At 38.9% G+C, this 26,202-nt stretch overlaps 2 protein-coding genes across 2 annotated transcripts in view; both read right to left on the bottom strand.

Annotated features, from left to right (window-relative positions):
* The window catches only part of stk17a (serine/threonine kinase 17a), a 38,512-nt gene extending 22,629 nt beyond the window's left edge, over positions 1–15,883 (bottom strand). Inside the window, exon 1 of the mRNA XM_042510578.1 lies at positions 15,438–15,883. Coding sequence (XP_042366512.1) covers positions 15,438–15,625 — 188 coding nt within the window. The 5' untranslated portion in view covers positions 15,626–15,883. The remainder of the gene's footprint in view (positions 1–15,437) is intronic.
* A 6,364-nt stretch (positions 15,884–22,247) lies between these two features.
* The window catches only part of LOC121960588 (E3 ubiquitin-protein ligase HECW1-like), a 68,192-nt gene continuing 64,237 nt past the window's right edge, over positions 22,248–26,202 (bottom strand). Inside the window, 4 exon segments of the mRNA XM_042510370.1 lie at positions 22,248–22,686; positions 24,415–24,613; positions 25,559–25,673; positions 25,970–26,116. Of these exon segments, the coding sequence (XP_042366304.1) occupies positions 22,575–22,686; positions 24,415–24,613; positions 25,559–25,673; positions 25,970–26,116 (573 nt within the window). The 3' untranslated portion in view covers positions 22,248–22,574.

Here is a 26,202-nt window from a genome sequence, read left to right as displayed (position 1 = left end):
AAACCTGTACAGTGCTTGCACCTGCAAATTTCAGTATAAGCACAACAGTTAACGTTTCCTAGGTCTTCAGGTTCTTTTTGCAAAGTGCCAATACTACACTCTTATAAAAGAATAACTACATTACCCCCTGTAGATCCTCTACTAAATAAAATGCCTAAATAATCTTCCTATACTGATAATAATCTAATGTTTGAACTTGATCAGACCAACACATGTGGAACAACATAGCTGACCAGACAATTTCCAAAGATGGTGAATGCTGCCTTTCAGTTGTATTTCACATCTCAGAGCAAAATGTGGCATAAACACAAGAGATGTGCATACAGATGAGGGAAAGTAAATTCATGCTGTGCTAGAAACTGAGATGAAGACTTGGTGGACTGAGTTGTTTGAGTTGTTTTAGCTTTTGTAAAAAGTCGTTTTCAGTTCATCGGACATTTCCAATATTGACACCAACAACAGAGGGAAGAAACAACTCTGTAAATGCTAAACCTGATGGTACTGGCAGTAGGCTGAAGAAAAGAAACTTAAAAATAAAATCATCATCATCCCTAAGGTTTCTGAGTGATCACAGTGTTTGACATAAAGCAGAACTGAAGAATTATTGGGTTTTAAAATAAACCAACAAACACCTGAAGGTTCTCAGACTTTCACAGAGAAGACTGTTGTGATCACGCTGTACTGCAGGGCCAGAGAAAACAGTAATTATGGGTCAGGCTAGCGAGAGCAAAGAGATATCTATTTGTGAGCATCGTTCACATTCATTATTAAACCACAGCTAAGAGCAAGAACTGAAGGCATGAGAATAAAAGATAATGAATCAGACTGTTTGGTGGCCATAAAGGACTGTATGAGGGTACAGAGCATGACAAGCAGCTCTGGGCCTGAAGCGCCACGCTGAGCTGCCTCATCCTCAGCTGGCCTCATGTGAGAGTCATGGGGACGATGCAGCCGGGAGCTACAACAGTTTCTGATACCCTGATCCCAGCAGAGATGGTGCAACTGGTTTCTTCATCTTCAAAATGATTTGTACTGTATATCAAATGCAACTTGAATTACTGTGTTGCACTTCTTGCTTCTGCAAACCAGTCAGGTTGCAGGTGAGGTTTACATTAATGCTGCTGCACATCTTTAAGATGTTGTATTTTCCTTAATTTTGCATGCATTTTAAACACTGTATTTTTTTCTTATTTTTATTAGTAATGTCAGGAGGTTTCATTTTATTTTCCATCTTATGTTATGCATTCTATGCATTCAGTTTTCTACCCTTATTTCTTCTTACCTTCACTAGTATTATATAGTGGGTTTTATGCATTTGAAGATGCATTTTATGTATTCTAGTCTGACGTTATTTTATTTTTACATGCAGGTTTTATTATGTCTTTTTGCTTTCTATGTCTTTTAAAGTGAAGCACTAAGTGCATGTAATTTCTTTCTTGTAAAGCACATTAGGCTGCATTCCTTGTATGAGAGGTGTTATACAAACAAAGTTATTATTATTATTATTAATGCATGTCCAGACTTTAATGTCGCCACGGTAGGTGACAACACTTCAAATATGGATGTTCCTGCAACAAAGTTACAAACTACAAGACATGGATGCCTCACAGCACCAGCACGGATCAGTTTCAAGATTCATGTCATCAACTCAGTTTCTGACCAACTGTCTGCTTCTGTTTCTGAGTTATAGTGTTGAGTAAATGCCAGAAAGAGTTTTAGCTGAACATGATCATTGCATGGAAGTCGACCTTTGACCTTTTGACTAAAGATTGTCATCAGTTCATCAATATATCCTATTTGGGTGCCATTTTGTCATAATAAGTTTATGAATTCTTGAGTTATGGCCAAATAACATGTTTTGTGAGGTCACTGTGACCTTGACCTTTAGCCACCAAAATCTAATCAGTTCATCCTTGGGTCCTTGTGGACATTTTTGCCAAATTTGAAGAAATACCCCAAAGGCATTCCTGAGATCACATAAACGAGAATGAGACAGACACAAGGCGACATTGACCTTGACCTTTGACCTCCAAAATTAAGTAATCATGAAGTCCAAGTGGACGTTTGTGCCAAATTTAAAGAAATTCCTTCAGGTTGTTGTCGAGATATTGTGTTCACACGAATAGGACATATCAAGAGATGGATGGACAGACAACCTGAAAACACAACACCTCCGGCTGTCACTGATGATAGGACATAAAAATAATGAAAAAAATTTACAACTTGCTGGGGAACCTGGCAGCTCAGTGGATAGAGTGGGAGCCCCATCTATAGAGGCTTTGTCCTCCAGCCTTGGCCCTTTGCTGCATGTCATCCAAAAACGCCCCAGAAAATATGTTTAACAACAAAAAAAATTGTAAACTGCAACTACTTTAAAAATTGGACGCATCTTTTTTCCTTCTTTTTCTTATAAATGTTCCAGCTTCTAAAATGTGAATTGCTTTTTTTGAGATGAAACTGAATAATTAATAATAATTTGCTGATGTCAAACAGGGCTACAGGAAATCAAGATGGGCTTCTTTTGTTGGACAAGTGTCTGACATTTTATGGACCAAAGGGTCAGCCAATCAATTGTGAAACAGATTCATGGAAAATAAAAGAAAATCATTAGGCACAGCCGTAATCAATTTGAAGCATAAGTCTTTATGAAATTAATATTCTTACTGAATTAACGATGTTGAATTTTCAAATAAATAAAATGACATGTAACATTCAATTCCTTCAAACTGATTTGAACGCAGCCCACATTGCCCACATTAGCTTCACTGCTAGTAGCTACATTTCATATAGTCAGCTATCAGCCTTTTTTCACTATTTCTCCCACATATAAGTCCCAGTAAAAGAAACAAGCAGCTCATAGCATCCCACTCTGTGACAATGACACTCCACACAGCACCGACACATGCCGCCTCCACCCCTTTCCCTCCAATCCCATTAGCTGTGTAATTACCTCCCGCATCACCTTTTGCACACATATGGACACTGTCAAAAACCAGCAGCTATACAGCTCAGTGTGTGTGTGTCTGTGTCTGTGTGTGTGTGCAATACAACATGGATATATGTATATCTGTGTGCAGCCTAAAAAACTATTGTTGTGCACAGCACTATGTCATCCTCAGCTGACATATGGAGAAAATAGTTCTGCATGAGTGTCATCAGTCATAATTCAGTGATGAGTTTCAGACGGAAGGTTTAGAGTTCCCACTTAGTCTGTAATATTGTGTACAATAACATATAAATGTAAATCTTAATGCCTATTAGTATGCCTAGTATCAATGACTAAAACATTTTGAGACATCTTTTTCTTTCTGTCCACTCAGCTGAATGATGTGGCATTTTTCTTTTTTTTTTTTTTGAATATTTCATTTATTTAAACAAACTTTGATCATGCACTGTTATTTTATATGTCCAAATTGTGATCGCTGTCATTTATAAATCAAAGTAAATCAACCTTATCAGGATAATTAATAGTTCTAAACTCGGCATATTATCACATAAGCCAATTAAGGTCATCATAACACTACTGGAGGAGATTCTTCTCTTAAGGCATGCAGGCTCAGGTGCATTACACAAGCCAAACACAGAACACAGGACCTTTTTTGGAATGTAATTCCCCCAACACTGGGCTCGCAGACCCAGACGACCAGAGACCGAGACGATGAGGAGAAAGAAGATCATTATCTGGGTCAGATAATCACGTGCTGCGCCAGTTATTGGTAGACCCAAGTTTTTGTGTAAAGTCCCTCCAAACATCTTAGGAACCACTAGGTTTTAACTAGAGATTTACAAGAACACGCACCATTAAGATGTTATTTTGTAAAGTTAGTTACTAGTAAACTAAACGTCTTCCTAATCAAAAGAAATCAACTGCAGTCACTTCCAAAAAAAGACAAGTAAGTGCAATATCACATACATAACTTCCAAAAATAACTGTGTTAAGAGGCAAAACAACTCACTAAACTTGGACATTTTTTTTAATTATAGAGGCAAACAGAGGGAAATATGGTGGTTGGACATTCTGAAGAACTATTTAAAGTCACTGTTTTAGATACAAATTCAGTAAATATGTATTTTTAAAGTAGTCCTTGTTTTTTTTCCCTCAAACTTCAAGCACTTTAGGCACCTTGTGTGAACCCTGTTAATAATAATATCTTGGAGAATGCTTGTGGTGGAAAAAAAAAGTTAGCAACATTTTAGTTTCATTGGAAAATTTCATGACCTAAGACATGATGTGACCAAAGTAGAGAGGGGCTTTCACAGAACAGACAGGCTGATGATTACAGTGAGGGGGGAAAAAGACAGGGACGGACAGAAAGAGAAAGATGGCTGCAGGCCTGTGTCTGATCCATGCGGAAAGAGGGATGTCTGTATTGTTAGATACATATAATACAATGGATGTATTCATGAATTAATAATCAATTTTTTCACTTAACTCTACAAATCAATTTTGTGCCGGAACAGCCAGTTCAACATTTAGTTTCGGGGTTGCAGCTGAGGCTGATTCACTGTGCTGTGTTAGACTGTAGTCTTTTCACAAGTTCTTTCACAGATTTCTTTGTTTTTAGTTGACTTCATCTGTTTTGAGGGTGGCGGAAGCACAGTTAGTTCTCAAAGGACGAAATCTAGCTATGATTTTTAGCTTTCACTTGATGTATTTCAGCATCCTTCTCTGAATGATGATGGTTCAAAGACCCCTGAAAGTGGTGTGTTTTTGGGTGTGGGTGTGGTGTCACGTTCATGTCTGAGAAGAGCAGATAGAAGCTGTTTGGTTTGGGAGTCTGGGCCTGCTCTTTAGAAACCATACTGGGCCACCACAGCCTTTTCTAAAGCAGCGTCAGCACATTTCCAAAGCCAACAGCCTCATTCACAGACTACACCCTGAAAAAATGGCTTTTGTGTGTATGTGTGTGTTTGTGTGTATGTACGCAAAGGACCAAGCCAGAGGTGATGGCACAGTTACAGCTACAGTAAAGAACCAGTCTAATGGACGCTGTGCTTGTCTTGGATGGTTACAGGCTGGAGGGGATCCTTACAGTGCTGTGTATTCATTGATTCACTGATAAAATTTGAACATGAGACCTCTAATGGAGAGCTGCAGCATGTTGCACCAGCTGTTCAGCGTGGCCTATTTATAATGTATGTGTTTAACTAGTAAAGATTTATGCATCACTGTTTTAAAATGGGAGCAACAATAAATATAATGAAATAAATTATTAAATATAAAGCTTAACTTTAACTGTTAATATTTAAACTGCAGTTGAAATCATTATTTTGCTGCCCTGCTAAAGTGCCCTGAAGCTTTTGAGAACACTGATGGTTTTCATGAAGCTTCATAGCTTTATGGTTTGCCTTCTGGTTCTATAATAGCTTTTAATGAAGCAGAATTTCTGTTGCAGGCAATGACACGATGGCCATGATGTAAGTTTGTCTGAAATTGCTGGCAATGCTTTTCTAGCGATGCGTATTGGTGTGATCGGCTCGTAAGGCATTTTATATTGTATGAATTAGCCTAGCGGCTAGCAGAAATTTTCTCAAATATGAAGGCAGGGAAAGCAGCAACATTTAATAAGGATAACATTACAAAATTTATCTCAAACACAAGCTGCAAGTTTCAACGACATAGTAATTTTCTTATAATAGACATGTTCTCTCAACAAATACAATATGGTAATGTTATTAGAACAAGACTTAACATGCCATAGTGTGGAACATTACTGTCGTCATAATTTACTGCATCTTATCTGAAATTAAAGCAAATAAAAGTTTTGTTTCCACAAAAATACATAGAGGGTCTGTCTCAAATTAACAGGAGGTCAATGTTGTGCAGACGGGTGGTTACATTTTTGGAGAGGTGTATGTCAGGTAACTCAGAAGCATAAATCCTGCATAAGTGTCTCATGCACTGGAAAGGTATTACAGCCCACGGCCGATTATTAGCTCTGAGTGGTTTCAGTGCATCAGCTTTCTAACACCGTGTGGGTGAATCCCTGGTTCTGTCCACTGTTTGCAGTCTCCTAGCCGGGCTGTGTGACGGGCTGCCAGACTGTCCTGGATGCATTTAATGAAATAAAGATTTTCACTGGCTAAGAGCCAAACGTTCCCACTGGCATCAACAGATTCCCCTATGTGTTCACCAGGGTTGGCAGATATTGTGCTGTCTCCTGTCATTGAGTTTGTGGCTGGTGTCAAAGCCACAGACACACAGGCAGGATGCACCAACTGAGACAGAACTCTGACAGGAAGACATTGATCAACTGGGGACAGTGTTTGCCATCGCTGGTGAATTCTACTGGGAAAGGTCACCCATCGAAATACATTGTAATGTACACCGCAGCACTGTAAAAAAGTACTATGAGGCTGGATATAGTCTTAGATTTTGGATATTGTCATATGGTAAGTGTTATCTTTTCCTGGTTTTAAAGACCGCATAACAGTAAAGTGATGTCATTTTCTGACCAGACTGTTCTAACGGGCCTATTATTTGTCTTTACCCACTAAGTCATTATATCCACAGTAGGGCTGGGCGATATGGCTTTAAAATAGTTAGTTATATAGCAACACACATTATATTTTTTACATCATTTTACTTTATCTTATTTTTATATATTTCTAAATGTCCTTTAAACTAATGTTAACTACTAAAATACAAAATTATTGAATGAACTGAAATTACAATACAGTTAAAGTTGCTATTGTCTTTAAATAAAGTTGAATACACTACTGTTATAATAATGCTGTGTTTTATATGGGGGTTCTCATTGCCCACTGGACCCAGTGGTTGGTATATCTACAACAAGGGTCCATAGAAGCTATTTTTTGACCAAAGCTCTCTGAGACAGGTATCAGACAGTTGCCAGATATCTGTCACAGTGGGCTGAAATCAAAACCCAAAATTAATTATGGTAAAATGCCAAACATAGCAGATGTGATTATCTATACTATCTTCCTCCCTCTGTTACCTTTTTCCATCCAACATATGGCATTTAAGAAAACAAAGGGTACATTTATCAGTCATTTTAAAGATTGTGACTGTTATCGAGCTAAAACAAATTTTCTAGTGCTACTTAAATATATTTATATATAGGCCTGCTGTGCAGTTACACCACACTCTTGGAGCGCTAATCATACTGTTATTGCAGCATGTTGTTGTCACTACAAAACACCAGACTCAGTGGAAATGAAATGTAACCATTCATTGTGCTGGGTCTAAAAGTTTGCTTTCACTCACTCTGTACTCTGCTTCTGCTCTCATCAATCGATGCGATCAGCTCTAACTGGATCAACTGATCAATTATCCACTCAAACTGCTGCTGATGGATATAAATAATTTATGATCAGTATTGCCTGCGCTTTGTTCACAGACTCGCAAATACATATCCAAATTTAGAAGAGGCAGCACAGAATGATGAAACTAAATGGGTAACAGAATGATAAAAACGAGGGAGACACTCAAAAGTAAAACAATAAATAAATAAATAAAACAAAAATAAAAAGGGTGACGCTGAGTTAGACCATGAGTCCAATTTACCACCCCTTACTGTTGGATCAGGATCATTATCATTAGCAAGCTCCTTTAATTATAAAATAAGGTATAAAGGTATAACTTATCATATATTTTTTTTATTTGTATATAAATATAATTGTGTAGTTTTTTTATTTGGGGGGGCTCTCAAACCCCCTTGGTAGTAGGTTGTCAATCCAGTGCTTGTTGCTACCACAGGTGGGGATGAAACAATTAATCTAATTAATTAATTACTAATTAATTTATTGAAGGTAAATAATTATTAAGCCTTTTTTTGTGTTATTTTTTAATATCAAGACACCCAGCTAATATTATCACTTATCATTATGATCCATTATTATTTAGGAGTTCTTAGTCTAGAGTTAATTTTAAGTTTACTTCCCTGATAAAAATACATTTCTGTGTGGAAAAAAACAACATAATAAATGAATAAATGAATAATGAATAAATGAATAAATGAATAAAAACAATAAAGTTACTTTGTACCTTGTACTCTTAGGATCCGAAGAAGAATTAGTCAAAATTTTAACCGATGAAAATGTGAGCCATCAATTAATTAATCTCCCAAAATATCTGTATCCCTATGATGATGGGCTCCTGGTGTGACACCCCAGTGGTTGTGTGCAATCACTAAAGAGCTCTGCCCAGGACCAGATGGGCTAATAAGAGAGTGGCCCTTTCTGTCACTAAGACCCATCATGGAAAAGCTTTGGGTCTTAACCATATGGAATTCACTGACTGCTTCACCATTGTCGTAGTCACTAAAGGAGCTTGGCTGATGGCCATCTGTGACTCCAACTGCAGAGACGTATTGGAGGGTATTACCTTAAAATCCCCCCTTCTCCCCCATCCTCGGCCTACCTCCACTCCTGAATGCGAAGAGTAGCCAGCTAAAGGCAGTCAAACAGCAACCATTTAATGCACCAGTTCTTACCAACCTTTTCACAACATTGTGTCTGTACCTATAGGCAAAGTAAATTAATGGGTGGAATAAAATCAATTAGTCCAAGTCAGTTTGTCTGGAATGTGTCCTCTTTCATGAGAGACAGGAAAAGAGGGGGGTAATGAGGGGCATTGGCCCCTTGCCTCCTTCCTACCCTCCAACTCCACACCCATCTGTGAACTTGGCCTTCATTTTGATCTCAGCTACAAACTGGTAAAGTTTAATGATTGCATCTTACACGATTGTGACGCCATCCATCAGTCTGTCCCTCCATCCATCCGTCCAGGTTGTGGGGGGCAGCAGGCTGAGCAAAGTACTCTAGACATCCCTCTCCCCGGGAAAATTTTCCGGTTCCTCTAGGGGGATCCCGAGGCGATCCCAGGCCAACCAAGATATATATAATCCCTAAAGAATGTTCTAGTCTGCCTCGGGGCCTCCTTCCAGCTGGACGTGCCCAGAGTACCTTGAACTGGAGGTGTCCAGGAGGCATCCTGATCAGATGCCTAAACTACCTCAACTGGCCCCTTTCAACATGAAGGAGCAGCCAATCTACTCAAAGCTTCCCTCGAATGTCTGAGCTCCTCACCCTATCTCTAAGGCTGAGCCCAGACACCCTCCAGAGGAAACTCATTTCAGTCACTTGTATCCATAATCTCATTCTTTCTGCCACTGCCCAAAGCACAGGACCACAGGTGAGGGCTGGGACGTACATGAACTATGAAATAAAAAATTTAGCCCTCCGACTCAGCTCCCTCTTGTCAGTCTGGCTCAGCCCACATCACTGCTGACGCCAAACCGCCTATCCATTTTACTCTCACTTATGAACAAGATCCAGAGATACTTGAACTCCTTATCTTGGGGAAGCAACTCTCTCCCCACCCAGAGGGGACAATCCACCATTTTCCAGCAGATTCATGACCTCAGATTTGGAGGTACTGACTTTCTTCCCGACCATTTCAGACTCAGCTGCAAACGTCCCCAGTGCATGCTTAAGGTCACAGTGTGAAGAAGCCAACAGAACCACATTGTCTACAGAGAGCAGAGATGCATTTCCAGACCCTTTCCTCACCCTGTTATCGTGCTGACAAAATCTGTCCACAGGCAGACAGACAGACTAAGACAGACATAACAACACCCGGCAAAGTACTCAAAATTGCATCTGTGGTAGATTTGCAACAATAAGTGTTACTGGGAGAACATTTTGCCATGCTGACACACACGCAGACTCACAAACACAATACCAGACAGTACGACATTTTGACACCTGGTAAAAATATTCGCTGATCAGAGAAAGTGATGTCTGGTGAATGTAGACACTGACATTTGTCGGGGGTTTGACTGTGGTCCTTGTAGACTCGGTAAGAAACTGAGTGTGCCACTTGAGTGAAATCTGTGGTTCAGTCCACACATGCAGGGAGTCTCCTCACAGAGCAGGAATGCTGGGAGAGAGCGACAGGGCGAAGAGGTGTGAGCTGGGCGGCATCTGTGCACATCTCAGTTCAGGAACTGCTTGCCAGGCACACTTCACACTTTCTAAACACACACGCTGCTAGAAGGCTGTGCTACAGGCCGAATGTTCTGCATGCTGGTGTCATGACTCTGCTTCAGTTTCAGGCCCTGCTGTACAGCTGAGAGTTTCCCCAGCAGGGACAAACCACACTGTGGAATAATGTGACAGAAGCTTCCATACAGAGGGAGCACGTTCAATTTCAGCTGAATAAATAAATCAAGCAGAATTTTCATAAAATAAATACTAAATTCAGAAAAATAAAGTCTACATTCCAGCTGGCTCTTTATCTACTATCACGTGCTCGATGATGTTTGTACTCCAGGTAAAAAAAACAAAAACAAAGCACCAACCCCAGTTTAGGGCCGAGGGTTTAGTCTGAAAAGGCCTCATGAATGGAATTCCACGAGTTCAGAGGGCTCAACCAGGGAACTGGCCAAGAGTCAGTCAGGGAATGAACACAAGTTGTATGGCCAAAGAACGGCATCCCCTTCATCCGTTATTACACTGATTAACAGCCAGAACAATCTCCCCGCCAACAAGCACAGCAGAACAACAACAGCCTCAGCAACATGCTGACCAAAGACAAACACATCAGAGCTGGGAGCACAGACGTGGACTAGATCCCAAACGGACTTGGTTTGATTTGATTCCAGTCTATTTTGTCAGAGCACTTTGTTACAACTCCTGCTAGAGTGCGAGGTAGTCCAGCTGTAGCAGCTTTCCAGCTGTGAGTATTGATTTAGAAGACTGATGACAGCATCAGCAGGAAACAAAGCATCTTTCCTGGTCTGTATTCAAATTTCAGTTGTTTGTTTCATTATGGATGTCATTCAGTAATGACATCCACATTTAATTATTTCAACTTTGTTTCTGAGAAAGCTGTTTTTTTTCGGTCAGGGTATGGCGGACAGTTCCTACATTGTCCATGAGTCTCAGCCATTGTTGCTACGGAGAAGAAGCCAGTCTGAGGCTCAAATCAGAGCTATGTTGTTGCATTCTTCTTGCACACGGAATTGTTAACTTTTCTTCCATTTTCAGCCCGACACTGCGTCCTCTCCAGGGTTTCCCACGCATTCTTTTATTTATGGCATCCCACCATGATTAAAACATCTGCTGCCAAAATAGATTTTCCATTTCTGGAGCTGGGCCATCAACAGGAATATATATCTAATGATCTATATATAAATATATGTCTTTCAGTTGTAACACCACACTCTCGTAGCGCAGAGCATAGTCTGGGCACAGATGGAGCAGTAGAACATTAGGCGAAGTAAAAATGAATCTTAACCATTCATTCCGCTAGGTCTAAAAGTTTGCATTCACTTTCAGCAGCTGTTCCTCTCATCCACTGATCTGATGTGATTACGTGTGGATGGAATGACAGATCAATGATCCGTCAATTATAAGTTACAAACTGCTGCTGAGGAAAAATATGAAGAAGAGAGAGGGGGCACAAAATGATACAAATGACAAACAACAAGACAAAGCATTTGAAAGGAAAAAAATCCTAAAAGTTTGCTGATGTCCCTCCCCCATCGTCAGGTCCAGCCAGACACGCACACTCGCACGTACGTACGCACACACACACGCACACACACACACACACACACACACACACATACACACAAACACATGCGCACGCGCACTTTTATTCTGCACTCCACAATCATCACACTGATTTGCGTGGCCATGCCGAGTGTGAGGTGCAGCATAGCTAGATAAAAACAAACTATGATGTCAGGTTACATTGAGAAGACATGCTGATTCAGAACAGACTCAATAATAGTGTCTTTCGTTTGTCCATCATGCTCACCCTTGTTGTTATCAACTCTCAAGACCTGCCTTTTTTAGCCTGGCTTTCAATTGAACTTTATCTATTGACTATTTATCTTTTTATTTATTTATACATTTAAGTCTGTTTTACTGTTTTACTTTTTGGTATTATAATTCCACTATTTTTTAACAAATGTATCATTTCAAATCAGTCGTTCAGAAATTGATACAACATGTGAAATTTAAATCAGTTATTTTCTATAGGTTATGCCAGGGGTCGGCAACCTTTACTATCAAATCATCTACCCCTGGGCTATGCCATTCTGTCAAAGTATATGCAATATGTTACTGTGAGCTTTGATTGACAAAAAAATCTGTATTTGGTGTTGTTTTAATTAAGCAAAGTTATTGATGTAGTTTTTTTTTTCTTTCAAACAATGATTAATCGATTGTTAATTTTACCAATTATCTACTAATGAAAGGGCTTACAATTTGCAACCCTGCTAAGGAGTATAACGAAAAAGGGACTTTTTTTCCCCCCTAAAAAGCCACTGAATATTGTTTTAAGACAAACTCAAAAAAATGAACCTATCCTTTGAATGTTCTAAATTGAGACAGTCCTGTGCAATCAGTCTGTAAAACCATGTGGTTCAAGCCACCACAGAGCAGAGCTCTCTACTAAACTATTAATGGAAATCTAACCAATGTCAACACATTGTCATACACAATTAACTCTTGCTGCATTTAACGCACTTTGCATTCTTAATTTTTTCATGCATATGGCATACATTTTGGCAAGATAGGGTAGTTTTGTTGAATCTCGGAATTTCCTGCTCAGCTTCTACAATAAGTCTTAAAAACACTGTGGAATTTTTACAGACTGTTAAGTGCAAAAAATGCTCCATGAAACCCATTCAAGCTGCATTTTTTCATTCCACAGCCATCAAAGCATAAAAACATGCATTGCATTATTTCTGGCTGTCATTCTGGGATTTTACCTTGGAGTTTCTCATTTTTATTTTTCCTATTTTCCACCTGATGACATCATTTTTAAACCATATTTGACATAGAAAACAAATGCTACTTCCACTGGGTGCACTGTCACTATCAATATTGCTGTAAATCACTGACATATCCCAAAACTCCTTGCTTGTAGTATAATGAAAATAATTAATTTTTGTGTTTTTCTTACCAAAAAACAAAACATGGTAGAATCATGGCAAAAAAGACAAAGGGTTTAAAGGGTTAAAATCCTGAAAATTAATGATTATTCTATATTTATGATTAGAACTGACACTGGTGTAAAAAAATAGCTCTATGAAAGTAGAAAATCATATTCATGTATATTTTTTGATTAATGTTTTATATAACCATCATATGAAAAAGAGGGAGTAAGAAACAGATCCTCACTCTCCCCACAGTTAAGAGCGCGCTTACGTCAAACAATATAATAAGACAACACCTTCCGTGTTGCTGTACATGAACTTGAACACATGAACTTCTGTCAGCTGATCTGCCGACTATAATGCTGCAGATCAGAGCAGCGCTGCAGATTAATGTAACCTTTCATGTTGTTCTGTGGCAGCTAATCTCAGTCACAATGTCAGGTCATGCTTTGCAAAGTCACACACGCACACGCACGCACACCTTTGTTATGTCCGTCTAAGACTCAAACCTCAAACATACATTGCTAACATGGCTGTAGCTGTAGGAGACTGCCCGCTGAACTCACTTAGATTCAGTCTACAGTCAGCTCTTATCTCTGCTGCTGTACCTGGGTCAACAGACACACTGCACAACACTGTTAGCTTTGTCACAAAGCTGACAGTGAAGCAATTCAATGTGACTCCAGTCCCCGTGTGATTTATTAGTCAGGGTAAAAGCATATTCTAATCAAAAAGGGATTGGCCTTGTGACTTTGGTAGGGGCTAGATCCCAGATCAGAGGAGCCAACAGGATAGAGGGTATTTCCTCTACTAATTAACCTCCCAGAAATCCTGTGAAACATTAGCCGTTCAAACGGACACAAAGCTGACAGATCTCTGCTATCAATCACTCGACCAGATTTGACTTTCCAAGTGTCAAAGATAAGTCAACCGCTATGACTTTTGATTAAATAACAATACGGTTATTCTCCTTCAGGTGCAAGTTTTATTCAGTCATACCTACATAGCGGCAAATAAATGATCACCGAAGGCAAATCCCATAATCAGCTGTAAATCTGTATTAAAGGTAATATTCAGTCATGTTCATATTACTTTTGAATCAAAATTGAAGTCAGTTCAATGTATTGCGAAGTGCATCTCAGTCAAATAAGTCAAAGAAAAAGGGTTTATTTTAATCAGGTGAAATCAGGTTCAGGTCATAATGAAAGATATGATTTTGTACTACTGTACTTTCAAATAGTAGCGCTGTGTTTGCCCCAAATGTATATACATAGCTCCGTTGCTAAATATAAAGGCTTTTTTTTTTTTTTTCCAAAATGATAATAATAGCCCAAGTAATCCCCAGATCTTATATTCTTGTTCCATTATTTCTTATACTTGAGTAAATATACTTTGTTACATTCCACCACTGCTAACATACATTGGTGAAATACATTCATTTTATCTGTCCAAGTCTAGGCAATACATTTTTAATGACAGCATTTGTGAAGTGTTATGTTCTTAACACTAACCCTTTTAAACCCAGGCAAAATGGCTAGATTTCTTTTAGAAACATGGAAAGAAAGCAATGAGAACCTTAAAAAATTACCCAAAAGTTAGCTAGAAGTTAATGAATTAGCACACAAAAAAAGAAATTAAAAGAACAGGAAAATGAGCTGTAAAAATAGTCTAAAATAAAATATACAACTAATTAAAACGTTTTTGTTTTTTTTTTATCTGTAGCCTAATTATAAATACATAATTATAAATATCGATTTCCATTTTTTCCCTAGTTATTTGATAATTTTCTATGATGTGTCATGTTTTTGAAAGAAATCAAACCAATTTTTCAAATGTTGAAATGCCTCTAAAAGATCTATGAGAGACAAGAAAACTGATGTCAATCCAGGTTTCAAAGGGTGAATTGCCAACAAAGACTAATATTGTCCATATCATTAGTCATAATTACTCTAGAAAGTAAGAAGAAATAGTAAATAAGGTGAAAGAGTACATAAAACAGAATAAAAAATCAAGCTTTTCATGAATAAATGAATAAATAAATAAGGGGAAGGATACCCCTGAGCCCCTCTACATAGGTCCGAGCCCCCCCACCCCCCCCCAATAGTCCTTACATCCTAGAAGCGCCCCTGGTAGCAAAGTTATGCAGTGAAGTTAAATAAATAAATCCATCTGTTTACCATACAGCTTCATAAAACTTATGGGGCAATGGCTACAGCCTGGTAGACAACACACAAATTCCCCTGCCAGCTGACAACAAAAACATGTAAACAACAACAACAAATATTTAAGTAGTTCATAAATATGCGTTTTTCTAACAGGGCTTGCTTTTACCTGAAGAGTGAGACACAAGTGCAGCATTTTTTTAACTAGGAAGATGGTGCTGTGTTTTTCTCGACCAAAAAAGGAAGAAAAGCAAACAATTAACGTTTAAAAAACATAAAATAAAATAAAAATGAATATTTTTAATTGGGAAAAAGTTTGCTTGCTTCTTTAGTAGGCTACTTTAGGAAGAGTTGGTGTTACCTTCCGAGCTCCTTCCCGGGGATGATGGTGTAGTGGTCGGTGAAGGGTTCGGTGTGGATGGTGGTTTTGATTTCGGACAGCAAACCGCTGACGCTGCGGCCCTGGCTCGGTTCGGCTGCCGGGCTCGGGCTGTGTTGGAAGCGGGTACGGCTCCTCGAGGTCCCGGCGCGTGGACATTCAGGTATCATGACGTCGTTTAAATGAAGCAGTTAGTTAGCAAAGATGAAAAGTGTCACAAACAGAAGCACACTAATATTCAACAACACGACTGACTAAACGCCGAGTGGCAACTTCAAAGAAACATCCGCGCGACAAAAAAAAATCACTGTTTGGCGGCAAAACAGTTAAAAGAATCAGCATAGTTTAATATGCTACCAAGTAACGCGAGTGACTGGCTCATTTTGGGGCTGTCAGGTCTGTACTTTGCTCTCCGTTTGTCAGCGGTCCTCAACTCGCTCCTCACTGACAAACAAGCGTAGCAGCGCCGTGCTTTCAGTTACCATGGAAGCTCGAGATGATTGACAGGCGGGCTGGCCAATAGGATGTCGCGATGGAGGAGCCGCTGCTTTCATATGGAAAATAAGGATGAAGCATTATTCCGACAAAGTTATTCTAACTCACAATATTCAATAATGAGTAATTACTTCTGAAAAACTTAATCACATAAAATAATTATAAAGAAATGTAGCTTTAATTTTTATAGCTCACTTAAATACACATACTTAAATGACAGTAGTTTCATTGTGAGCACTTATTTATGATATATATATATATATATATATATATATACCAAGAAACTATAACCCTAAAAAAAATGATTAAAAAGAAGAAAATGAACTGCAATTAGCACAAAAAAGAAAGAATATATAAATAATTTAAATGGGTTTGTTTCAGTAGACTAATTTTAATTGCCTTTTCCCCCCTTGTTATTTGATAATTTTCTAATGTTTTTTTCACTCTCTTCTTTCTTTTTTAAGAAAATTTTCTGACCATGACTTTGCCGGCAATTTTACTAACTTCTGATTTAGCCCTCTACTAACTTGGAAGATTTTTCTTTCTACCAAAAGAACGAATAGTGAAAACTCATCTTCAGTTGATGGCTGCTCAGTACCTTGTGATGAGAAATTTTTCAACAAATTTAAGATTTCATTCTCACTTTCTAATCTCTGTCTTTTTGACAACATTTAGGCACAAAAGCAGCTATGTAACAAAGTGACCTTTTTATTGAGATTCATAAACAGTTGTATGGTGTGGTGGAGCGATAGCACAGCCTGAGTATTTAGCAACCCGTTCTCAGACAAATCAGAACTGTACCTTTAAACATTATGTAATACAGTATGTGTAGAATACACATACACACACAAAAATTATAAACAAAACAAAAATATATGCATGCTTCAGTGTTGCTTCCCAGTGAAGTTGCCACCATTCACTCATTCCCCTTCTTAAATTCCTTTTTAAAAATGAAAATAAATAGCTTAAAAAGACACAAATACCAGACAGCTGCTACAATTTGCCAACACCTTACCTTTCTGTAGACATCTCACAATTCTTTACTTCTCCAAAAAGCTTACTTAAATATATATAGCTATCATTGCTGCTATCATTTACATATCAGTGTTATGGGAGTGTTATTAACCGTTTCGTTTCCAGAATAATGTGTTCAAGTTATACAATGCATGTATTCAAATATCCAACCAACAAAACAAGACGTCCATACAATGCCTTTACATTTTCAACAAATTACACACAGAAATCTCTCATCTTTATGCATGTCACTTGTTGCCATAAAACTGCCCGAAGCACAGAGTCTCTCGCTGGATGCATGCGGCTTATGACACAGTGAGACATCTGTGACATGGAGGAAAAAGTCTTGAAAATATTGACTGAAGCTGACAATGCCAGCAAAGAAAGTGGTGCACAAAAAAGAGAAATATGGACGGAAACAGAACCAGGCTTCACGGTAGCATATTTCCCGCACTGAGTGACAGACAACCAGCCAGCTTAAGAGATAATAGAAAAGACACACATATCAAAACGCAAAGCTTCAAAAGTGAAGGCAAACTCTTTGACTGATGCTTCTTATCATATCATCAAAAAACTGCAAACAAGCAAAACATTTAAGGAAAGCTTCTGGACCTCCCTTCACTTATAAATACAATACCGTATAAATAACCGTACAAAAGATTGTAGAGAAAAAGAAAGACAGGGAAGATGCAACTTAATCACAGCCTTGTCCTCTTGGTTCTCGAGATGCTTGGATAAGGCCTCGTCACTGCCAAGGATCCCTGTAACACTACTGACCTGACCGCCTGTACAGTGACTTTACAAGAGAGTAAAACATTTATCTGATTCTAATCATTCTTAAATCTACTGAGACTAATCTCCATATATGTAGCGGTCTAAACTACTAGAAGAATCAAACAGCAATCCTGTGTTTCTGTTGATTTTGTCGTACCCCATTACCCCATTGTAATAAATTCAGTGGATAGCAAATCAATCAAATAAAGCACCATTTAGCTCTTTTCAAAAAAAAAAAAAAATAACACAAGTGAAGTTTGTGTATTCAACTGCTGTTTAGGAAAACAGTATCGGATCATGTGATGAAGCCTGACAGGCTGCTGATGGTTTGGCCAAATGCTCATCCAAATTCTGTCAAACATGCACATATGTAAAACACTCCAGAGGTCACATCCATCCATTTCTTACTTACACCCATCAATCCTTCTTTTAACCCTCTGTAATTTTGGCCCATTTAGGGAATCGTATCATAAAACCTAATGCCAGACAAGAATGTCCATTTTTGGGTGAAACCCCAGATACCGTTCAATGACGTTTTTTTTTTTTTTTATTTTTTTTTTTTTTTTACATCCAATGGCAACCATAATGATGCTCATGGCAACTACTATATGGTTAAGGTTCAGAAGATTGTCGTCATGGAATATAAACTATGTAAGTGTGGTTGAGTTTGGGCAACCAAAGCATTTGACCTACAGAGTGCTGCAGGGATTACATTTTCTTGAAAGGCTAACATGAAAGTTAGCTTCGTCCAGGTTCCCTCAACAAAAAAGCCTTTGGGATTTTTCCATCAGATTTTGGATAGCAGCAGAAAATAAGCTCTGTGGCTATGTGGTGGACTGTCATACCGTCATCCTAAATGTTTGTTTAGAATGACTATATGACAGTACACCAGTGAATCTAGAAACCCCGAAGCTATGATTTTCAATATTGTCATAAAAACAGGTGCTCCTATTTCTATATAACTTATTGTATGTGGTGCACAGCACGCACCACCAGAGTTCAGTCTCCAGTCTCTACTGATGGAACAGGCAGCTGAGCTGAAAGACACAGCAACATCTAGTGGTGGAGGGAGAAGTTACAGAACTGAAAACAGCTGGCCAGCCGCAATGGTCTTAAACATCACAACCACGGGGCTGTGAAGCCATTGTCTGTGTAATTACGAGTGAGGCATTCAGTGATGTATGTTATGTTGTTGGACAAATTGCATTAATCGTGAAAAGTATGATCTAACCCCAGACCTTATTTCAGGCTTCTAACCAAATACCCTTTAAAAAAAAAAAAACCTTGAGATGTGTAAACTGGAAATTAAAAAAAAAAAGTCCTCATCCTCATACCTGCACCACCTTATAGTCAAGTTGGAGAGTTGGGTGTGGAAGCTAGTCGTGGCTAATGTAGCCCAGAGCCTCTAGTCTCAAGCAGAGATGAGGAGCAGACTACAGAAGTTTGGTAAGATGGCTTCTTTCTAATGTCACACCTAAGACTGGGTACCAGTACTGGACTGTCCCAACTCCCCAATGACATATATACATATACATATTTGTATATATATATTTATAGATATGTAGTTATATACTCTGTTACATGCTACTTCATTCACATAATGGATGTCAAATGAAGCTCTTTATGTTTATGTATCACTTAAAGGTTTCTGGTATTAGTAATGGTGTCATCATTTTTTTCACAATACCTAGCCCTTTCTACACCCCTAGATTTGGTTTTGTTTTGTTTTCAAACCTCATACCTTAAGCCAACTAAAGTGACAGTATCAGATACTCCCTACACTAAAGGGCTTTATACAACTTTCTTAACATATGCAGCAAAACTGCCCCAAAACGAGGAAACTCTATTTCATGTGTAAAATCATTAGAGATCTGCATTAACCATATAGATCATCCAAAAGTTGCAATGACAAAAGTGTAATAACACCTGGGAGGAGTAAAGACAATGTTTGCAGCTTTGAGAGATGCAAGCTTTTATACCTTTTCAACATGACTAAATTGAGTCCGATTTCAATCCGGCTTTAATGCTTCCAGGTTGCATTTATACTTGGCTTGTTTTTAATATCAGATAGCTATCTGCCCAAGACGCATGAGATGGCTAAGTGCAAATGGACTATCAGAGTCTCCAATGAACCTGACTTATTTTTGAAGTGTGAGGGGAAACCCACATCATGTACACTTGTAGAACATGCAAACTGTTTTCAAAAAGAACCAAGGCAAATATCTGAACTTCAGGACTTTCCTTTTGTCAGGCTTGAGCACTGACCACTAAGCGCCACAAGCCCCACAGGCCACTTATGAGGCAGTAAGTAACTGAGGCACAGTTCCATTACTGGACTACAGATGCAGACAAGGGGCTGGGAATGCTGAGGGTACACTGCGGACGGTCAGTGTCTGAAAGAACATGGTAGTGTGGAACACGTTGGAGTAAAGGTCTTAACTATTGCATATATTACATTGGTTTGTCCAAGGGCCACTGTACACATTACAAGTATATACCAGAAGGGCCGGATCGGTTCAGGAAGCCGACCCAATGATCCCAGGCCCTTGGAAACCTACATGCTGCTTTGCACCCGTCACATTGAGACAGTAAATAAAGGTTTGAGATAGTGGAGTACCTGCTCCGTACAAAGAGCAACACCATACTGAAGGTACACAGTCAGAGATTTCATCATGGAGGACTTGATTAAGAGTACAAGCATTTCAGACAGCAGGACCAGACATACAGAAAGGTGAAGCACAGCTCTGGCTGAAAGGATTCACAGAGAGTCCCCTTTAGCCAGCTGGAGTCCATGTATGCATTCTTTGTCAGCAAGAAGTCATGACTTCCTGTTTGCTTGGTCGCCATGATCATCCTCAGTCTCCATGGAAGGAATCCCAGAAGCCCTTGAGTTGGAATTGATGGCTACTTTGATAGAGGAGACGTGACATCATTGTCTCTGCTTTTGAAAGGATTGCAGAGCAAGAAAAACGGAAGAGACTGTGCAGTTCTTTGTCAGTACCATTGTTGTCCATTCAGAAGAGAACATGAAAGGTCTGCGCCCAGCTGCTGTCTTTACTTTGGACAGAACCAGAGAGCGAAAGCTCCAGATGTAGGCCTTCCTGGACGATACAATACTTCTTGAGTATTCAAACTGGACAAAGTCTTGCAGTTGTTGCTGAGACTGTACCAACTGATTAGACCCACCAATTAAAGGGGATATCCTGCACCCTTGACCTGAATTTGCTGTCAGTGTATGGTATCTGCCTTAGACCAGAGGGCAATTTGTATATAAAATATCCCTATATTGATCTTTGCAAACTTTCACAATGCCAGACCTTTCTATTCCTAAATCAGATAAAGATGTTTAGCACTTCTCTTGTGTCTCTGCTCATCATGGAGAGCTTGTTGAAGACTTTGACATTGCTTGAAAAAGAAACTTAATTGCTATAGTTGTCGAGGAATAACAAGATAATATGCATGGCTGTCTTCAGTATTATTGACACTGATGAGACCCCTCAGTGGTCCAGCTTCTATTTTCCTTTTAGTAATCTCATCAAAATCCTCACCAGCTCCTCTGGGATCAGATTTGTACTGGATTTTCTTATCAATTTATAAGACTCTTCCTGCACTCACTGAGTTATCTGCATTTTTTTTACCTTGCTAACAAAGCATAGGTATCCTGAAAGCTCTTCTTAATCACCTTGCAAAGAGCAGGAATCCTTCATTGCCTTTCTTTTGCGATAAGTTCTTCAACTTAAACCTAAAAGCTAAACAGTCTAGATCCTTTTATCTCCTGCTGCTTTTGCCTTCTGCAGCTCTGAATGGAGCAAACAGAAAACATATATGTATCTATATAATTCAAGCATCTTTACATTGGTTACGGTTTTAGATTTGATTGTACGGTTCGAGTGTTCACCCCTAAGGCCTTCAAATGGCTGGTGTCTGGCACAAAGCTACATTGCATTTCTTTAATTCTTTAAGTACCAGATACCAGTCTTAGACCCTCAAGCAGGTCCCCTACCACGCCTCAGGTTGAACAGGTGTTGGTCATACTGATGCAGACCTTCCAGGTTAAAAAACCAGACTTGATTGTTCCTTTGGCATCAGGGCTACCAGAGTTTGCATCCTTCTGAGGGGCTTTTTAAATTCTGCATTATACTTTGCACCCCTTCTTTAAAGCCATATTAATAAATAATCTGAATGGAACATTTTTCATTTAGTGTGCAACAAAAGACAACCCTGAAGCTTTCTGTGCACTGTTTGCATTTTAAGTGCAGTAGACATTTCTGTTTTATTAAATATGGGTCTTTCTCTATATTACTTTCAATTTTTTCTCAGACTTAATTCTATTGTTTCTCTTCGTCTTTATAGTATATGAGCATATTATAGCTTTTACCATGTATTAACTTATCATCTAAATCCTTTCTGTGAATTTAAACTGTCATGTATTTAGCTTTCATAGTAATGTTTTAAATTTAAAGTAAATGCCTTGTTTTGAGCCTTCTCTATAACTGAAAATCTTTTTTTTATCACCAGATAGATGATCATTTTGGTACGTGCAACTTTAATGCTGTTGTTGTGTTACCTATCCTCCAGTCTTAATGACTAATAGAAAAAAAATACCATAGTCCCGCTGTGGTGTACTAAGTGCTGGGTGCAGTCATAAAGATCCTCATAGCTAAGTGAGACACTCTAACACAAAGTACCATAACAGTGACGTACATCCGCATGACCAAAAACTTTGTCGAGTACAATCCAGGTATCTTTGCAATGTGTTAAGCCCACAAGAGCTGCCTTTTTTTAACGAATTTTAACCCACTCTGTGTCACAGAGAGGGATGCTGATTTGTCTGTCTCACTCCAGGCCAAATGTGCTGGTTTCCTCCACCGCGATCAGTAGTTTCTCATACAGCATAGTGTATGAAGGGTATGGAGGCAGGTCCAGGCGATTAAAACAGGTGTGAGCTCTGAGAGACACAGAGAGACAGAGAGAGACATAGACAGACAGAATGTTAGAGAGTATGGAGAGTCATGGCTAGAAGAGAATACCTGAAGCTTACATCATTGTCTACATTTGGTTTTCTTTGTTTTTTAATTCACTTTGAGGAACAAGGTCAACAACACATGATGTGTCCTTTTCAAAAGTCCAAATACAAACACACAGACACACACACGCAGAACAATAAGGAACAAATAGGGATTATTCATATCAATATTTCAGCGCCATGATATCTGTATATAGTACTTCCCTAGTACACAAGGTTGCTTTTATTGTCTCCTTGATATCTGGGAGTCACCTATGTTGTCTTATTGTTGTTCTTCTCTGAGGTAAGAGAACATTTTATAAGTGGCTGTGATCACTCTGACCAAGCTAAGAGAAAAACACCTCATTTTCACAGTCCACATATTGTTGCCCTGCGCGAGGAAAATACGTTTTATATTTGAGGAACATTTTAAAAAATGCATGAATATCATTTAATGGAATTTAGATGATGTTTCAAAGTAATTATAATGACTGGATTCATAATTTTCAGGGTTTAAGAAAAATACTCTTCTTGGTGCATTGATCCCAAATACTGTGATAACAGTAACAATTAGTCAGTTAATTACTTCTCAGACATACTGTACTGTACTGTATGTATGAGGACTTGCTGCTTTTCCTTTAAATTATTTATTATTTATTATTTGAACCTTTTTGCATGCATACTTTTAATATTTTTAATATATTTCCCTGACATCACATTTACTTGGTTTGAGTTTATTTTAAAGTAGGCCCACGTCAGTTTCACTCCTGTAGAAGTTCTTCTTACAGTCTTTTTAAGTGTCATGTCTCCAGTCTTGTTCATGTGCCAGTCTTTGCACACAGCACAAAACCTGTACTAATAGGTGACTTATGATCAGTAGGTTTCATCACTGAGCACACCTGCTCAAAGCAGATTTGAGTGTTGGATGCATATGGAGTTGACTTCTCTTATTTTTTCTCTTGCCAGAAAATTAAGAGAAAATATTAGAACAATGTATGAGATTGTTATTGCATGAGGCCCAATTTGTTTTACTGCACAGGGCAACTTTAAAATGAGCCTGTCTTAGTGTTACTGAACAGCGCCCCCTTTGGCCCCAAGTGACAATTACAGGATGATGGTAAATGCTAAAACACAGATTCTGTGATGTTCAGTACACAGTAATATCTAAAGTTTGCTCACATTAACCATCAATAGCGATATATCAAAACAGATTAAGTAAAGCTGTAGCAGCAAAACCCCGAAATGTTTTGAAGTGAGCAAGCTTTTTTGTTGTTTTTTAAATTTAGAGATTTATTCTTTCAAAATTGGCATAGTTTCTGTTTTCACCACCTCAAACCAAACGCACCCATTATCTCCTAACCTCCTATCATCAGTAGATCTGCATTATAATTGCTAATGCCGAAGCTTCCACTGTCTCAAGTCAAACTCTGGCACTTCTGCTGCTCTGTAGAGAAACCTGAGCCCTGCTCTTTGTTTTTCTTGCACAGGCTTACATGTTAACTGCTGCTGTTTAATTATTTCACCAGCTGCCTTGCACTTTTCAGTCAAAACACAAACGTGTAGTGTCTGAGGGCTGGAGGACAAACAGGCAGTGGGCCTTTGACTTTAAGGAACAGAGTAAGGGGAGCAGGGCAGTGTGGAAATGGCTTTTTTAGAAACAGGCTCAGATACCTGGGTAGTGATGTGACTTTGCCCCACTTCTCGATGCAGAAGCGCCGGAGGCCGTTGGATCCCCGGAGCGCTGCAAAGCCTTCGTAGGGCACGCTGGATGTCCCAGTGACAAACTGCAGCAGGCGGAGACGCTGTTCATTGTTGAAGCGCTCCACAGCGGCCCAGAACCACCGCATCACTATGTGACCATCATGGTAACCTAGTGATAGGGAATCAAGTGGTTAACATGTGACAGAATAATCTCAGTTGAGGGCTTTGCACTAAAGAGTCTTGTATTGACCTGTTCTATTATAAATATATAAAAATATGTAACAAGCATCCATGCATCCATGTTGTAATGTAAGTACTGCATGGGAGTATTTCACTGCTAGAAGATGGCCTTCTCACAAAACAAGGCCACCTATGCAGTAAAGAGACAGTGATATTTTTGAAATAGGTGCCACATGAACAGACAGAATAGAGAAGGGACAAAGAGGGACCTACATCTACCAGAATGCACTGTGCCATAACGCACCAATACATACTCCCACTGCTGGGTGATGTGGTAACAAACGATCTGGAATTACAGCTAAACAGTACACTAAAGCCTGTTTCTGAAAAGATCTGAGGAGAGAAAAATGCAACACAGTGACAGAACTGTAATTCATATTTAATCAGCGCTGTATAATTTTTACATTTGATCGCCCTCGTTTTTACAATACAGGAAACAGTATTGCACCCGTTTCTCATTCACAAATTATCATACAACATCTAAACAGTGCACTAAAATATGTTTCTATGGACATTTAACACTTTAAAACCAAGACTGACATCACTTTCCTTATGCTGTATTCAGACTCCTTCAGAGGCACAGTATTTAAACCTTCAAATCATGAGCAAAAAGCAATAAGACTTGGCTATAAATGTTTTGCAAATTACAATAAATTAGTAGATTTTTTAAAAAAATTTTCAGGTAATTTTCTTGTACTTTTTACTTCTTTAACAAAAGTTTCTTATTGACTTTTCCCCATGTATCTGAGAAAAATTAGGCCAATTTCAGCTTTTAAAGGGTGAGAAATAGATGATACAGTTACAGAATCTTGGTTTGTATTTAATAAGCTCTGCCTAGTTTTACTATTTGACCTGTGTTTGATATTTTACACACCTCCTCTGTACTCGGTGTTGCTCCTCCAGTCACCAAGGTCGATCTCGACTGTGCCGGCGATAACCAGCTCTAGCTCCCGCGCATCAAACACGGACACCAGCCTGGAGTCAACCACCTGGGAAGGAGAAAAACAACGTGCAAAATCAATCCGTTTACTGTGAGTACTGTGATGTATTCACATATGAGGCCATTGAAGTATTTCTCTGTGGATTAGGATTATGTTATTGTCTTGCTGTTGGGTTTTGTCTGAAGTATCATTTCTGACAGCTATCTACAGTAGGCTGATGATCTTACTGGTGTTTTCATAAATGAGAAAAAAAGGGCTTCCAAATATATTTAACTTTCTAATTTTGTTGATAAAATCCTTTGATGGTGTTATGAACCTTGTGAGAACTGAAACAGTGCATTTACCTCGTAGAAGCCTCTGACCAGCGCCTCCGTCTGCTGCACCACTCCTCTCTCCACCCTCCACTTGGCCATTCGCTCGATATAATCCTTCTTGTTCTTCTCAGTCACCTGGAGGTTAGAGCCGCCTGACTTCAGCTCCCGCTCCGTCACCTGGCAACACAGGAAGTACTTGGTGAAGTTAACAATGTGATTTATCTGACATTATGTTGAAATTTTGTCCTTTTGAAAATACATAC

The sequence above is a fragment of the Plectropomus leopardus genome, chromosome 21 (genome assembly GCF_008729295.1).
Source record: "Plectropomus leopardus isolate mb chromosome 21, YSFRI_Pleo_2.0, whole genome shotgun sequence".
NCBI classification, from domain to species: Eukaryota; Metazoa; Chordata; class Actinopteri; order Perciformes; family Serranidae; genus Plectropomus; species Plectropomus leopardus.
This window is presented reverse-complemented; position numbering and strand designations above follow the sequence as displayed.